Source organism: Pecten maximus, chromosome 4 (genome assembly GCF_902652985.1).
Source record: "Pecten maximus chromosome 4, xPecMax1.1, whole genome shotgun sequence".
Lineage (NCBI taxonomy): Eukaryota > Metazoa > Mollusca > Bivalvia > Pectinida > Pectinidae > Pecten > Pecten maximus.
The window spans coordinates 21,580,773-21,599,104 of record NC_047018.1 but is presented as its reverse complement, the minus strand read 5'-3'; the positions used below and the strand labels follow the sequence as shown (position 1 = coordinate 21,599,104).

At 35.3% G+C, this 18,332-nt stretch overlaps 1 protein-coding gene across 1 annotated transcript; it reads left to right on the top strand.

The window, feature by feature from the left end:
* The first annotated feature begins 7 nt into the window (after positions 1–7).
* On the top strand, positions 8–17,154 carry LOC117325496 (acid sphingomyelinase-like phosphodiesterase 3b). Its single transcript, XM_033881753.1, has 6 exons — positions 8–189; positions 13,266–13,476; positions 13,799–14,046; positions 14,758–14,921; positions 15,871–16,051; positions 16,215–17,154. Exons 1-6 carry the CDS (start codon positions 114–116, stop codon positions 16,850–16,852), a joined length of 1,518 nt encoding a protein of 505 aa, XP_033737644.1. The 5' UTR covers positions 8–113; the 3' UTR covers positions 16,853–17,154.
* Positions 17,155–18,332: the final 1,178 nt, after the last annotated feature.

The window sequence follows — 18,332 nt, the reverse complement described above, 5'->3', positions numbered from 1 at the left end:
TGAGAGTTGTTTCCCTTGAAAGTCACAAGATCTTATTTTCGTTTTGATAGGCCGTGTGCATTGTGCGATGCGTTCCTTTAAAACTAGCTGATGTCAGACGGGAGCAGACGATTATGGCGTGTCATTTTTACCAATTAGCAGCTGTACTGCTGTGTATGCAGTCCATACTTTCATTTGAAGTGAAGAAAGGTAAAAGTCTACAGAGTGTTTTGTCAACTATCGATGATGTCATTCTCTGTTGACATTTTGTTTGTGATTCACTGATTATACTCTGGGCCAATGTAACCCATAGACGACTCTTTGACAGGTACATATGCTTGGGCAAAGGTGTTTGACGTTCTATCGGTAAGAATATATAATAATCCATATAGAAACTAGAACTGTCGCCAGGATGGCTGACTAATACCCCCGCAATCTGCACGAGTCTATGGTGAATTGGACCTGTTAATTAGAGGCAAACTAAGATAACCCAAATATATAGTGACCAGTTGCCATAGCAACCATTATTTTGAAAAAAAAGTGGCGTGCACATCTACACATGGTCCTCTATGTTTGTGTGAAGTTTCATTGAAATTGGGCATTTAGTTTAGAAGGAGTTGTCTGGACAAACTTAAAGTTATGGTTCTTATCGGAAAACCTGTTTATAGTGACCAGTTGCCATAGCAATCATAATTTTGTGAAAAATAAAGTGGCATGCACATCTACACATGGTCCTCTATATTTGTGTGAAGTTTCATTGAAATCGGCCCTTCGGTTTAGGAGGAGTTGTCCGGACAAACTTAAAGTTATGGTTCTTATCAGAAAATCTGTTTATAGTGACCAGTTGCCATAGGAACCATAATTTTGAGAAAAATAAAGTGGCATGCACATCTACACATTATCCTCTATATTTGTGTGAAGTTTCATTGAAATCGGCCCTTCGGTTTAGGAGAAGTTGTCCGGACAAACTTAAAGTTATGGTTCTTAACAGAAAACCTGTTTATAATGACCAGTTGCCATAGCAACCATAATTTGAGAAAAATAAAGTGGCATGCACATCTACACATGGTCCTCTATATTTGTGTGAAGTTTCATTGAAATCGGCCCTTCGGTTTAGGAGGAGTTGTCCGGACAATCTTAAAATTATGGTTCATATCAGAAAACCTGTTTATAGTGACCAGTTGCCATAGCAACCATAATTTTGAAAAAAAAAAGTGGCATACACATCTACACATGGTCCTCTATATTTGTGTGATGTTTCATTGAAATTGGTCATTTAGTTTAGGAGGAGTTGTCCGGACAAACTTAAAGTTATGGTTTTTATCGAAAAACCTGTTTATAGTGACCAGTTGCCATAGCAACCATAATTTTGAAAAAAATAAAGTGGCATGCACATCTACAAATTGTCATTAATATTTGTGTGAAGTTTCATCGGAATTGGCCGATCGGTTTAGGAGGAGTTGTCCGCACAAAATGCGTCTACAGACGGACGGACGGACAACTTGATTCCAGTATACCCCCCCTAACTTCGTTGCTAGGGTATAATAATCTGTTTATTTACCCTACCAGAGACTTATAGAACTAAAGTTAGTATAATTCTAACTTTAGTTATAATTGATAGAAAGTCAAACTCATGTGTCTAAACTCTTTGGAAAAAATATATTCCGTCCAAATTTTATCCCACTTTTTTATGCCACACAACCAGTTTATAGTATATTTAGATTAGCCAACAAAGAGGCGCTTTTAGCTTCACAGTTAGCTCATATATGCACCCTTAATAAAATTCAGAATTGTGATATTTTCAGGTTGGGGCACATACAAATACTCTTTTTCCCCACACACAGTAACACAGTGGAACCTCCTTCATGTAGCAGCTGTACAATCCACTACACTTGAGGACTTCAAGGCAAATATCACCAACATAGCCCTTGAAGTCGTCACACACTAATCACCCAAGTCTTTTTTACCCTTTTATCTTATCTACACTTAATAAAAAAAATCACTCTAAATAATCCTTTGCACACCCTTGCAATTTCTCTACCAGATCAAGCCAATGTAATTGTCATTTCTAACAGAATTTGTCTACAAATAAGAAGAAAACCATCAACTTGCGTAATATACACAAATTTGCCTATTTTTGCCTATCATGTGCCAATTGAGGTACAGTATGTAAGAGGAGTGGAATAATGCACTGCCAGAACGGGGCTCGAACCCATGACCTACGGACATGTAGACTAGCAAGATGCTCTACTAATTGAGCTACCTCAGGTTGCCGATGATCGACAAGGTCAAGTTCTGCTACAATCAAGATTCCCTCCCCTTTTAAAGTATTCGCCCCCAAAGACCACAAGTTCGGATATCCCCTTATCAAGTATTCACTTTACTTGAAACAAGGTTTGGTCACAGGCACCAAATGTAAGAGGAGTGGAAAAATGTAAAGCCAGACTATGGTTAGAAACCTGGGACCTCTGAACACTGGACGGTAACTTCCAGCTAAAAATAGACCAATCTATTCCGTGATGCATCATTTCTTTTCTTGGCTAAGGGATGGGACCCCTTTCGGTACACAAGTCGACCTGCTTTGAAATTTAATGTAAATTATTATGTGTCACCAATTAGGGTCTGTGAGTTAAACTAAGGCATTTCAGGCAACATCAAAGTGATAACAACCCATGAGCTAGAATTTCACTTAATACAATACAATAATTTATGCCATACAGTGTAGGTATAATGCAAAAGCCAGCCATATAGGTATCTAACATTTAACATAAAAAATCTGAAATATGTATACCAGGTAAGCTACTGTATTGTAACAGGAAAGAGAGGAGTGTTCCTCCACCTGGGATCGAACCTGCAACCCTCAGCTTACTAGTCTGCTTCTCTACCTATTGAGCTAAAGAGAAATCCCCCCTAACGAGAACTTATAGCTGGAGTACGACAATATCACTATCAACACCTTTTTAAATGTGTTCTCTAAACACATCAATCTAGGTTTTGTCTTCAACAAAGCCTCTCAATTTCACATAGCTCAATGCACTTGGAGTGGTCAGCTGCACCGAGTGCAACAGGAAAGCGAGTGTGCATCCATTGGGGAAAGAACCTGTAACCCTCAGTTTGCCAGCTGCCACTTTATCTATTGTGTTAAAGGGAAATATTCTAGAGTGAAAATAGAATGCGATTGAATACTGTAATTTAACTGTTTACAATTTTAACTTGTCAGACTTCAATCTACTTTTACTATGTAATAAATATTTTGTCACATTCAAAGATGGCTACATATACCATGGTTACTATCTTGAAAATGCCATCTTGTTATTATCACAGATGTGCCTATTCAGACCTAGCTGGCATGTGCTACATTTAAGATCACTTTGAAATATTTTGCTATTACTAAAACTAAACAGATAATGTCACAGAGACAGGGATTATTATTTTGATTTTTTTAATAAATATGACAGTTTTATTTTTTTATGGAGGCGTTTACGCCTGCCATATTACAATCACCTACGAGTTGTGACGTCACAATCTCTCACTTTCATTTTCGTTATATTTCCTTTCACAGTTCATTTTGTAGTTTCTTTCGGTTCATATATGATGTAGTTGAACTATATATACATTTATGAAAACTATCAAGACTACAAATAATGTGCTATTACATGAAAAAAGGTATATTCAGTATAAATTTCTCTTCGGCGGAAGCCCGGAATTTGAGACCTCTGGTGGTAATTTCTATAACTAGGGGTAATGATTCGCTTATACTATTAGTTCCAAGTATGAGGCACGTCATTGTAGTCCGTCATTCAAAGTAGATGTGCACAGAAATGTATTAACTATGCTTATAATGTTGTGAACATTTCAGGAACTATTTTGAATAAACAATAAGAATAATTTCTTGTAAATATCTACACCTGCATCGATTTTTGCAAATCTATATCGAAAATACTGTTTGAAGGGAGATAACTGCGAGATTCTGACGTTACCTTACAGAGGACACTAGGAATAAAGACGGCATAACAACCAAGCGCAAACAAATTCCCGATTTTCATAATACCCTCCAGGTTTTGGCTAACAACATTTCTTTTGTTTAAAACTTGGTAGTTTGTTCACGAGATTTTATGAGATTTGGTCCGATATTTAGCGATCACGTGTTCCGTCTGTTTTCGTGAGCGAGCACTCTGTCAAAATGGAGGCACGTGGACACGGGCTTCACACGAAGCATCAAAGTGTGATGTTTGTCGCTAGAAATTAATATCTATCAACATGAATTAAAGGCAAGTTGCTTACAAAGTTTAAATCTGTTTGTTGACCCACTGAAATAAGCGTTTGTTTATTTAGGACGAAACTGTTTACGATAAGTTGTTCAAGCCTGGCCAGACCACAAAATCACAATATCTACTGCGATTATAGTCCGAATTTTCTGACGATCTTCCTATATACTATATGCAGACTTTAATCAGCGATATCAACACCAGAACCCTTCGGATTACTGCGATAACTGATCGAAGTCCCTGTGTTTCAAATCTATGAATCGGTAGACCTAACGTGATCGGTGATGGCGTGATGGAATTCGATCGTTTATTTTTTAAAACTAAGAAAACTGGCACATATCTGTCGTGGTGGTCATTTGTGCTGTACCTTCCCCGACAGAGACAATATACATAATCTGGGCTTTTGTGATAAGGTTTACTGCAGTAGCTACTCGCACTCGTAATATGAAAATGCTAAATTATTATTGAACCAGCTTGTCTTATATATATATTATTCAGCTCACGATTCAACCTTTTCAAATGTTTTCATGTAATATAACTTTTTGTTGTTTTCATGAAAAATGATAAATACATGTATATCTATTGGCAATCGATATATCAAATCCATATAATATAAGACTTTCTCAAATATCAATATTCCTCATAACTTTCAAAATAAATCTATATTTGCTTTTGAAATTTAATTAAAAATGTTTGATTTTCATGTCACGAACAAATCCCTTAAAATGATCATCAATCTCCTTATTGGTCTCCAGAAAGTGTGAAAATAAATGAAACTTTTTTGTCAATAATTCTATTTATTATGAATTCATGTATAACCATTTAGGTTTTTTCCAATGTTGACCTTTAAAACTATATATATACAAGCAACAATCTGTGGGATGTCAAATATGGAAGGCTATATAGCTGTTTCAGGATAAATTGCCAAAAATGCTTATAAGTACTGTTTCTTATCACTGATCACATATATTGGGATTTTGACTATTATGTGTTATTGCTACTTAAGTGTAAATTTTTTCGGCTTAAGTGATAATGTATTTCTTTGTGCTTGTGTGCAACAGACATCGCAAGAGTTTAATTCTCCTACATATAATATTGACTCCTACAAAAAGAAGTTGAGTGATCATGAGTGGTTGACTACGAGAGGCATTTTATCAAATCTCATATTGACCATACTGATTGCTCATGATCATATTTCATCCGGCCTAGTAAACTCTAGAAAAAACATCTTAATTTATGAAAGTAGCTAACTCCTTTAATATATGTGTAAAAATTAAGTACATGTATATATATATATATCGTACAAAACATCAAACTTCTAATATGGTAGATATGAAACATACATTTAGGCTGACTGCCTGATAATATGATACAATTTGTACAGAGTTTACAATCCTTTGACATTCAGCTCATAATATACACCATTATAATTTGATCTGTCGTCATGCGTCGGTCTTCTTCTTAAGACCAAGATATCGCAGAATGGTGTACAAAAGGTTCTTAAGCTGTTTTATCAAAATTGTTAATTTCATGGCCCTCTATGTGTCGCATTCTCCCTGGGGAGAGGATACATTTTACTATAGTTTATATAGGAAACTCATCACACATATTTTAGCATAATTTGTTTCATTTTCATTGGAAATTGGTTAGCACGTGGTTAGGGCAAACTTTTCTCAATGATATATTGTCAGAGAATGTCAAGGCCAACGACTTGTTATGGGTTCGAATGTCAAAAATAAAAATCTTATATTGATTATTTTTTTCATTTCATATGAACGAACATAGTCCACTGAAACAGAATGTGCATATTTTATTGTCATCAGATAAAAATATGGCAGAAAGATATGGCACTTGGAAAAGAATCATAAAGCTATTTTCTCCAGCCAAAATTAAAAAATAATCCAAAATTGCAGAATAAAGGTTTCTGCTCTTTTATCTATAATATACACATGAATTCAGGCTTGATGTTTGGCGCATCGATAACGTATGGCTGGCTACAAATGTTATACTTATATTTGACCTTGACCTTCATTTAAGGTCACGGGGGTCAAATGATGAAGAAAATTCAAAGTTCTTTCAAAATTATTAATTTGGGTCACATTTTAAAGAATCGGCCCTTTTAAAGGTGTGTGCAATGTATCAAGGTCAAATAATCAAAATGACGCAGATATGGCACTTTTAAAAAGAAATTCCTACCAAAATGAAAAAATGACCCAAAACTGCACATACACATGAAGGCTGGATATTTGGCAAACAGATACATGTAACATGTGTAACTGGCTACAAATATTGAGTTTATCTCTCTGACCTTGACCTTCATTCACATTTTAACGAACCGGCTCTTATGAAGGTGTGTGCGAAGTTTCAAGGGCAAATTATTAAAATTGATGCAGACATGCCCTTTAAAGAATGTTTTCTTGCCAAAATCAAAAATTATCCTTAAACTGCAATTCAATTGTTGGCTCAAAAGGGGTCAATTTGGCTCAATTGACATAAATAACTTCTTCTTTGAAACTAAGCAATCGATATAGCTCATACTTGACTGGTAGCATCCTTTTGGGTAGGGATTCAAAATTGTAAAAATGGTGGGGTTTGATCCCCGGGGGGCAGGGTCAAAAGGGGTCAATTGGTTTCTCTGAAACTAAGTTATGGATATAACTCACATTGGTGTGGTATCAATCCCTATGGGGTTGTACCCAAAGTCAATTTCATTTCATGGATTAATTGCACAATTTGGTATAAAACCTACATTTGTATGGTAGCATGGTTATGGGGTGGGTATTCAAAATTGTACGAATGTTGGGGTTAACCTCCCGGGGGCTGAAGGATGGGACCAAAATAGGTCAATTTCGCTAAATTGACATTTTTACACAATCCTGATGTAAAAATAGGCCCAGGGTTCTTTCCCCACCCCAAGGGACTTATACAATCGTATTGAATTGATATCAAATATGAAAGTTTTCTTCAATATTTTGCATGTAAAACGCTGTATATTTATATACAGTACCTATAGCTACTAGGCTATTATCTACATCTTGGTGGTAAATTAAAAAGCAACAAATCACAGTTTATTGTTAATATTGACATTGGATCTATTAACCCTAGTAGTGCTGAATTGTTTTATTTTGGCTATGTCTGAATGCTGAATTGTTTGGGAAAAAAATCAAAAATTCAAAAAAATTAAAAATGCTTTAAAATGTTTAAAACAAGTTTTACTACATGATTTTGATCATTTACTTTAGTAATATGTTATGGTTTTCTTCAAAATGAGGGCTCATTACCACAAGGAGCATTTTCATTTGTATACATGTACTTGGCCATGAAGAGGATGATTGGTGTACATTATGTACCAGCTGGTTTTTTTCCCAGAACATCTCTTCTTTTTATATTGTTATATACAGTCAAACCTGCCTTAGCGACCACCTGAATTAAACGACTTCCTTTCATATGCGACCGTATTTTTTCCTCCCAACGTTATTTACTATACTAGTGACCTGGATTAAGCGACTACCTGTCAGACGCGACTAACGACCATCATTTCCGTGTCCCAAATGCTGAAAAGCGACTTTTTTCAGCGACTTTCCGAGTTTTAAAACGGAAGCAGAAGTCCTAATCAAGAAGAAACCGGATGAACTTGTCTGCTTTTAAAGATTAAATAATACTTCAGAAATGCATGAAATGTCTTATTCTGTCTCAAATAATGTATTGAATTTATTATCTTTGCCCTGATAACACCCAAAAACGAACGAAACTGTACTTTACTGCTAAAGAATGAAAGGAGATGGGATATGGCGAAAAAACGTCCTCGCCATTCAGACGATTTTCACGAAATTTTGATAGATATAAATAAAAACATTTGCTTGGGAAGTATGAAAAAGAGTGAATAAACAGTCAACTTACTGTTTAACTGAAATTTATGTTCTTTTTGAGACATTAGGAGAGATATTTGCCAGTTAAAAACGTCTCCATCGTTATGAAGGAAATGCAGTTACGTGACTAATAATCCGGACGGAAGTCCGGGCCAAGAATTCAGGAATGCAAAAAAAAAAAAAAAAAATCTTTTTTTTTAAATGTATCCGGTACTGGAAATAATCAAATTAGCCATTCAAATTCTTTGATTATTTTTTGTATCTTAAAATAAAAAAAAATATTGTAACATGCTAAAAGAATTTATATATATATACACATGTATTAATGAAAATAAAAGAAACTGAATTAAATTTAAAAAAATAAATATTGTACTACATATGTAGAAATGGGGATATTTTTATATATTGTCCATTATTATAAGCATTTTATTTCATTAAGTGAATGGTGATTTTTCTTTCTTTTCTTTCTTTTTCTTTTTTTCTTTCGTTTTCCTCAAGAGGTCTCTTACAGATTTGATTATATTCACAATCTTAATTGATGACTGAAGTAATTCCTTTCCATATACATGTATGTACTAATACTTGTAGCTGATAAATATTACATATGTGGCAGAATAATTATGAACTTTCCTTTTCGGGTCATTTTCTTTGAACCTGGATTAAGAGACCACCTGTCATATGTGACCTTTTTTATTGACTCCCTTGGAAGGTCACATATGACAGGTTCGACTGTATATATATATGTTGTAAACAGTACAATTCCAATAAATAATTATTGATTTTGAGATCGATATGGGAAATGATGTGAATTCGGCTCAGGTGTGAATGGAGATGGAAAATCTTCAGGACTTGAGAAGAATTTGTGTTGATGTCGATTTTATGCCATCTATTACAATATACTGGTACAACAAACTTGGACAAAATTTTTATAAACTATCATGAAGGCTTCAATGATGGCAACTGAAAGAACAATAAATCTGCAATAAACCTTCGGATTTCAAAACTTACCAAAATCCTTACAATACATTCAGAGACAATCCGTTATCTCCTTTGTATTATGACTCGCACCAACATAAAGCATCTATAAAAAAAGATTCAACATTTTCCGAAGCCTAAAGTCTGTAATCATAACAGAGCTTATTACTTCCTTATGCATTCAAGTAGTATTCCATTAGGAGTACTTAGTAATATTGGGATAATTTAAGTTAAGGAAAATGCGTGATTATATTATGTCCCTTTATAAAATACTGATCTGTGGTTTGGTAATGTTTCAGAAGGCTGATATGGATAAAACTGCATTAGAGACATTTTGTAGTACAAACCTGCAGTAAAGGTCATTGTCACACATGATGCAGACCTTCAAAAATGTTTTACGTTCATAAGGACATAATAATAGTACTGATTGTACTTTGCTGTACTGTGTACAGCTGAAGTTTTAAACTGGAAACTCTGTAAACTCACTTACCTGAAAAACTATGCGAGATTCATTCCAATATGCCATACATTCGAACTTGTGAAAAAATGTCAACAATAACAATTAAACTATGTACAGTTTTGGTGAAGTTTAAAAGTCTATTCCTCCAGTGCAGACTTTTGGCGTTTGTATGCCAGCACATATTCAGACTTTGTGTGGAAAAGTTCAAAGCATGGCTCAATGCACAGTGCCACTTGACATTGTTTGCACTGAAATGAAGTTTCTCGCCCAGTTCGTTTCGGCACTGGTTCATCAGGATGAGAACTTCTGAATAACTCTGCTTCAGCAGGTCCACATACAACACATCGGCGCTTAGCATGATCTCTCTTTCCTGATGATGGCAAGTGGCAGATGAAGTGTCTTGCAGTCAGTCTTTGCAGAACTTCTGCGGATGTTCTTTTCCTACCCCTAGGTGAAGCACCAGAAATTTCTGAAGCAGTCACCAGCTGATTCACCAACTCTCTTCGAAACACTCTCTGCAGGACAGGTTGCTGACATCTTGTTTTGTAAATGATGTACGAATTTAGCACAGCAAGGCCAATTACATGAAAAAATACCTTTTTCCACCACTTCAAAGTGCGTCGTTCAAAACTTCCATATGCTACCATCTGGTCACATCGATCAACAGCACCCATATATTTGTTATAACTAAGTATGCAGTCAGGTTTCCTTATTTCAATTCCTTCCTGGTCTCTTTTACCAGAGTCTACCATGACACCTAAATAGATATTTACTGGAACTAACTGACATGTCACAAGATGTGGTAAGTGTAACAAAGTACACCGGTAGCTTGGAAGAATTAATTTTATATAGTCAATAACAGTGTATTAAAGTATCAAATCAACATGTACCACAATAGGAATGGAATTGGAAACGCAAAAATAAGGATATAAAATCATTATAATAAATGTGGCATTAAAACAGTTACTTTGGACAGTTAATTGAATAATATTCAGTACATCTTATTTATAAATACTTTTTTTCAAATATAATGAATTAATGTTTGAAGAATATATGAATGTGATGTCAACTCATCCGAGTAAGTTATAGTGTTCAATGAATGTATCGTACCTTTGTGTATTGTTGTAAGAAGATGTACATCCTTTTTGTCTGCGTACTTGACTGCAACAAGCATGTCATTGTTCATTGTGAACATCTCGCCTCTAATCAGGTTCCGGTTCTTTAGAGCCTGAGGAACACCACGTCTGTTTTTTCGCAAAGTACCACATGCCAAGGTTCCGTTGAGATACAAGGAATAGAATAAGTGTGGACTACTGAAGTAGTTATCCATGTATAAATGGTAGCCTTTGTTAAGAAAAGGATCAGCAAGACGCATGATTAGATCATATGTTGCTCCAAACTGACTTGGTGCCATATTCTGTCCTCCATGACCAGTGTATAATTCCATGCGGCTACAATAGCCATTGTCAGAGTCACACAACATGTAAACTTTCAGTCCATATTTAATGGGCTTGTCAGGGCTATAAACTCTAAAATGCAGTTTCCCTCTCCAGGGTATCATCCCTTCATCAATCGCAATGTTCTTGCTTGGATTGTAACACCTCTGAAAGTTAGAAAGGATCTCTTTGTACGGGTCTCCAAGTTTTTGCAAAGGAGAGTAGCCTGGTTGCCCTCTAGGAACTGACGCAGTATTATCTGCCAGGTGAAGTACACTTAGGAGTGATAGAAATCTATCTCTTGACATCACTGACCTGAAAAATGGTGTGTTTATCACAACATCATTGGACCAATAGTCCTGTATATCCATCTGCTGAACAAGGCCCATAGCAATCGTCATTCCGATGAAAGCTTTCATTTCTCCAACTGTTGTGTCTGTCCATTTCCGATACCGAGAGTGACTTGGAAGATCTGTGTGTGTTTGAATGTACGTGGCAGCATATCTATTGGTTTCCTCTACAATCATTTCAAGTATGTTGTCAGTAAAAATACACTCAAAGTAATCCAAATATGATAAGCTACCTTCTTCAGGTACTGGCAAGACTTCCGTGTTGATACCGGCATTACCGGTAAAAGTGAAAGTAGATGGTTCCTTGCTGCCTTCGACCCAATTATTGTCGTGAAATCCCGTTTCTTCCTCGGAAATATCATCAATATCGTTGATGTCAAAACCTTCAAATTCGTCACTATCTTCATCTAAAAATATTTCTTGGTAAATCTGATGATACTCCGGTAATACCTGCGCCAGCTCGCCGGCGTACTGTTGCCCCGCCATATTTGTTTACATTACCGACGAAGGCAGACACACTTGTATAGTATCATTCTGTTATATAAATCCAGCTACGTTATTTCCCAACATCATTAACCAATTAATAAATTAATAAAAATATCGTATGTAGATGTTTTGATCATTTATTAACAAGGACCAAAAGTTTTTCTTCCAAAATAGGACTAATCTACCGGCAAGTAATCTATCGTACACATAAAGTGGTGACGTAACCGTCGATCTTGCGCCTAAAACTCGATCCTCGTTTTCTTGAATATCTCACTAAATTTGGAATATATAATAATTTACACGCATCAGAACGATTAATAATTACCTTTAGATTTGAATCGATTTAGTCTCGCGGCCTGACATCTGTTAATTAATGGAAAATTCAACCAGTAACACGGAACTACTCCGTGCACCTGTCATTGGTTTTCTGCGCACGCTGCACTGAAAACGTTACACATGTTTCCGGTGACGTAACGATCTATAAAATGTCGCGATTTCCGGAAAATCTTCCGATTTGCAGGGATTTTCCGGCCCCTATAGATTATTCCAGTCACTACAACTTGTTTTTCCAGTGTGACCGGAAAGAAAATATACGGGACTATCTAGGTATCACATCCTTTTAAAATATAGATCTCAATATATCATGAAATTTGATTTATTAACCAGGGAATACCGTCCTCATATCCAGAACGCCAAAAGGCGTCGTTAGCAGGACACCAGTAAACCGCCAAAAGGCGTCGTCAGCACGACTAGGGTTAAAATAGATGGAATTGATATCTAATTTTGAAATAATTGTCCTTAAAAATGAGGTCTTTGTTAAAAAAAAGTGTAATAACTTTTAAAAGCTGTCAATCTAATTTTGATATTATTCTAAGATCAAAATAGAAAGGAATAAACAATTTTGTTTACAAGATATTGAAAGACATTGTACACTTTCAACAAAAAAGTAGCAGACACTCCCTGTATTTTCAATACATATCGTGTATTGCTTAACTTATCGAAATGCATATCTTATTGTTTCGTCATTTCTAATACCCAGGCCTATAAAATATAAGTTTGTTTTAAACACATAAATGCAAATTTTGAATTACTTAAGTATAAAAGATGGTTTAAAGTATGAATGTTAATGACATGTACCTAAGTAGACGTTGATTTGAAAAAATTTAAAATGTTTGACTTTTTAAGTAAAGGTTTGATGTACATCGGAACAGTCTAAACCATTACATTCATCAGGACTGAAAACCATTATGTCCGGTTGGTTTGACACATTTAAGTGGAAATGTTTAGTCATGTTGATATCAGTTTAATTTGTATTCTTGCTTTATTTCAAATATCTCCTTTTACATCTGACTAACGCCTCCTACAGTACTTTCAGTACTTTGATTTCAAATGTGGAAGAAAATTTTTCATTTTGAAAATGTTACTTTAATTTTTTCTTACAGGGTACTTTTGGCAGGTTACCGATTTCCATTTCGATGCCAACTATAGTACTCATGGAAACCCTCTTAACATGTGTCATCAGGGCAAAGGTCAAGGATATAGCAACAGTAAATATGGCAACTACCATTGTGATGCACCCTGGTTGTTGATCGAGTCTGCAATAGATGCTATGGTGAAATTCCATCCTTTTCCAGACTTTGTGATTTGGACAGGGTAAACATTCTTTTTTTGTTAGCACAAAATTAAATTGCATTGATCTTTAATGTTTGATCTCATTCTATCTTCAATGTAAATATTTTAGTTGTTCAGTCCCCTACAGATCAAAATGGGGGGGGGGGGGGGGGGCTATATAGTTTTCCCACAGTAAGTCATCAATTACTTCTGTCTTGTCCAGTTACATATATTATCCACTGTTAACAAATCTGGATTGAGCACAGTGCACTTATTAGGTCAGATATGGTAATAATAATTTCATATCAATATTTTCGAAATTGTCAAAAATATTAATAATTTGTATTGTTTTGTACTTTTTCAGAGATAGTGTTCCACATGTGAAAAACTCTGATTTGGATTCCATGAAAGTGTATGAAAACATTGGTAATGTTACTTTGAGGCTAAAACAAGGCTTTCCTAACACCACAATCTACCCTGTCCTGGGGAATCATGATGAATACCCTGCCGACCATTTCCCAAATGGAACCACTAACTACTATAGTGACATCCTTTACAAATCTCATTGGAATACACTGATGGAAAACAACACTGCTAATGAGTTCCAAACAGGTATGCACAGACAGCTGAAGAATTCAGTGATTGCAAGAAAAAAAAAAATCATATGATTATTGGCAGTTTTAAATGAAAGATTTTCAAAAACTTTGACTCATGAAACCAGAAGTGTAAACAAAAAATATTATGTAATTTTCTTGCTGTACTGCTGAACCATTCATATGTATCCGAATAGGTATACAGAAGCATTTCTAGGCCAATCAGATGAGGTGGGTTTGAAACAAGAGCCATGATCGACACAGATGTTGTGATCACAGGCATATGTCAATTAGGATACAATAATATAGTACTAGGCTCATTAACATGAGAGTGTGACCCCCCCCCCCCCCCCAAATTTTGACCCTGACAATTCTTATTTTAGAAATTTCCATATAAATCTTTATTTCGTATTATTTTAGGATATGCATAGCATGTTAATGGATTGCAAAATAAAAACATGACTATGACTTGCTTCATCAAATCTCATATGAAATGAAAATTCGTCTGAGCATCACCATGCATTCTATGTATGCATGTTAATATGTGATCCAACATTCTACAGCAAAAAAAAATTGTATGTCTTCGTCTAACTTATAACAGATAGTGATACATGTGATTCAGATCATCTGCGACACACTCAAGTATTGGATTGAATTGTAGGGAACTGGAATTACAGGTGTCAATTAGACTGACATCTTAATAAACTTTATTTTGTAACATTTGTTGAAGGTGGGTATTACCAGGTGCATACAAAGACTGGATTAGTTATGATCGGACTTAACACAAATCTCCTGTACAGTCAGGACCCATTGACTAAAGGCACTGGGGACCCAGGTGGACAGTTTCAGTGGCTGAAGAGAAGACTTTCTGAGGCGAGAAGCCTCAATAAAAAGGTTACTTGCTTTCTAAAAAGGTTTAACAGTATCTGAAATTGATTGGTGAAACCTGTGTAATCTGACACACATCCTGCTGTAATCCCATAATAATGCAAACCAGAGTATTCTAACATTCCATCTAATTGGACAAATATGTTGTGTCCCTAGGATGTCAGATAAGACAGGTTTCACAGTGTATTTCAACTTTTTCCAATCTCAACAATATACTGTGTCACACATAATTATATAATCCCCAGCTTCCACCGAAATAGGGAGTATTAATTTGGGTTTGTCCATCTGTCTGTCACACTTCGTTTCCGTGCAATAATAGCAACAAATAATATTTAAAAACTTAATCGATGTGTGAGATTTGTACCTCACGTTTTAGGGACGTTTTCACGTGAGTTTTTTGTCTCACGTGAGTGAGTTGGCAACCCTGCAAATATTATCAGGTTTTCTTGAAACTTGGTAAAAATATTAAATGCCTAAATGGCTTGGCCATGCAAGTTCGAACACAATTTTTTTGGACATTATCTGGCGGCGTCACTTTTTTGTGAAAAGCCACTTTTAAAACTTGATAACTGATGGAAATATTATCTAGCTAGTTCTCTTCAAACTTTATACAAGGACTCGGCCAAGTTCAATAGCTTTGGTGGCATCAGATCTAATTGTGTCAACAGCATGAAAATTACATGTTCCGACCTAATTACAGTGTACCTCAAAAGATCTAGAGCTCACCTACAATATGATTACCCCCTCACAAAAGGGGAAAGCTGGGGATATAAATCCTTTGAATTAGTTTGTTTCAACATAGACAATATATAAATGTACTATGTTGTGAAGTTTGTTGTCAAACTGTATACCCCAGGACGTGTACAGCCACGTTCTGATAAAAAATGAGGAATACATTTTAATGGAATTAAATTTAGTTAGACTAAGTTATCATTATATATTTTGTTGGTTTCAGGTGATTCTCTTTTCCCATATTGCACCTGGTTATTTTGAAAAGTACCAAGATATGATGTGGTTTTACGATGATTACAACAACGAATATGTCAAGATCCTCCAGATGTTTAATGATGTCATAGCTACTCAAGTGTACGGCCATGAACACACAGATAGCTTTCGGCTAGTGAAAGACAGTTTTGGTAAGTTTCTGCGTTAACCCCAGGGTCAATGAATGTTTTCTTTTTAAAAAGGTTATTACCTTATATGATGACTTTTGTGATTAATGGTTTTTGACAGCTCTTGAGTAAAGCTTGTTTCTATATTGAATAGAACAAATAATATTAATGGCTTTATTGTTTGTAGGTGAACCAGTAGATGTACTTTTTCTAAGCCCAGCAGTCACTCCTTGGAATAGTAGTCTGGCAGGAGTTGGAGCTAACAATCCTGGGGTGCGATTGTATGAGTACAATCAAGATAATGGGGAAATCATCAACTACTGGCAGTATTTCTTAAACCTTTCTTCTGTGATCGCAGGAAATCAACCAAACTGGGAATTGGAGTATGAGGCTAAGACAAGCTATAACATAACAAAATTACAGCCATTGCAGATGTTGGAACTTGTAAAGTCATTCAACACTGAAAAATTCAACGAAATTTGTATGAAATACCTCCAATTCAACTCTGTCAGTCAGGATGTAAAGCCGAGCTGTGATGTGACATGTCTTAAACAACATTTCTGTGCTATCAGCGAATTGGAGACATCCGGCTACCAAGCCTGTCTCCATGGCGATACAACAACACATCATCCTCACCACTCCACACACAGGCCGCATTCCAGAAATGTCCCTCAATACATGAAATACATCATCATCGGGCTTGGCATCCTTGTCTTGATACTTTTCATCATCATCGCAGTCATGTGTCTGAGGAAACATCACCGCTTCATTCCCAGCAGATATTCAAGGTTCAATTCCAACCTTGCTGCTAACCCCATCAATTGAAATACAGAAAAAACATGCACAAAAATAAACATTATTATATTGAATTTTTGATGTATTGGAGTTTGCATGTTAATTGGCCTGTATACACCAAAATTTTATAATTACAAATGAGTGGAAAAGAAACATTGCTCCATTATTCGTAACGACAATAGAATATTGGACATTTGGATATCCAGGTTCCTTAATTTTACCTGGTCATACATAAGACATCAGTAAAAACAATGAAACTTAATACATTGTAAATCAACTTAATTCCTTGTGAATAAGTACAGAAATGGAAAGTGAATTTTATAAAAAAAAAACTCACCATCTAGTTCATCTTATTCACCCAATGAAAAGGGGAAAATTAAGGAATTAAGCTGAAATTTCATGATTCCTAAGTGTAAACAAATATTCAAAGTGAAATTTAAACAGGGCAGAAAAAATATCAAATATTCAAAGTGAAATTTAAACAGGGAAGATAGAGGATATCTAACAGTGTCTTCAGTAATACCAAATATATTTCACGAGTGGGGCTAATATTTTGATATTTTTCGCGTAGCACGAGTGAAAAATATCAAAATATTAACCACACGAGTGAAATATATTTGGTATTACTGAAGACACTGTTAGATATTCTGTTTATTACATTTTTTATCAATGAAAACCCTACCCCGTATGCTAACTAGGACTACAGCGATAATTTGTAAACAAAAAAAGTAGTTTCCCCTGTCCAGGTGCTGACATATATGTCGGGCTTTCTGATTGGTCAATGATTTTGGTATTTTCTAATCATTGATTTGATTGGTCAAATCAGCAAAAGTGATATTTTTCACTAGTGAAAAATATCACTTTTATAGAATGAATAATTTTTGATATTTCACTGGTAAAAATGTAATAAAAAAGTATATTTTTTGTTGGAGGGTGACCATTTCCCAGGAGAAAAAGTACAGTGTAATTTATAATATGAAATATATGTTGTATGGTTGTTTCAACTAAACAGAAATGCTTCGTTTCCAGAATAATTGCAATGAAATTGATCTCATATATTCCTGTTGTAATACTTTAAACATCTTCGAAGTTCCATTGGTTGCATAAATGTCTGGATACAGTAATTAGTCAAGAACATAACACTTGTATTTTAAATGTTCTTCATCAATGATTCTAAAGTGTTAATATAGAAAAAAAATTGTTTGACTATCTAGGTGCCATTTCAGTTAAAACTGTAAACTTTTCACATTTAAGTTGCTGAAGCATACAGGTTATGAGGTTTTGTATCTTCCATATATATCCTGCCAACTTAATGTCTTGTGTTCCTGGGGTAAAAGTCCAGAATATTTGACATGAGGTACTGGTTATCGACCGATGTGCTATTGCACATGGCCTTCCAAATTCCGAAATGTCACAGGTGTTCATAAGTTCGCATGTGTCCAAATTCCGAAACGTCACAGGTGTTCATTAGTTTGCATGTGACCAAATTCTGAAACGTCACAGGTGTTCA

Coding starts and splice junctions, on each gene's coding strand:
- LOC117325496 (XM_033881753.1), top strand. CDS start 114: ATGGCGTGTCATTTTTACCAATTAGCAGCTGTACTGCTGTGTATGCAG. Junction 190..13,265: donor TTCATTTGAAGTGAAGAAAG/GTAAAAGTCTAC, acceptor TTTTTCTTACAG/GGTACTTTTGGCAGGTTACC. Junction 14,922..15,870: donor CGAGAAGCCTCAATAAAAAG/GTTACTTGCTTT, acceptor TGTTGGTTTCAG/GTGATTCTCTTTTCCCATAT.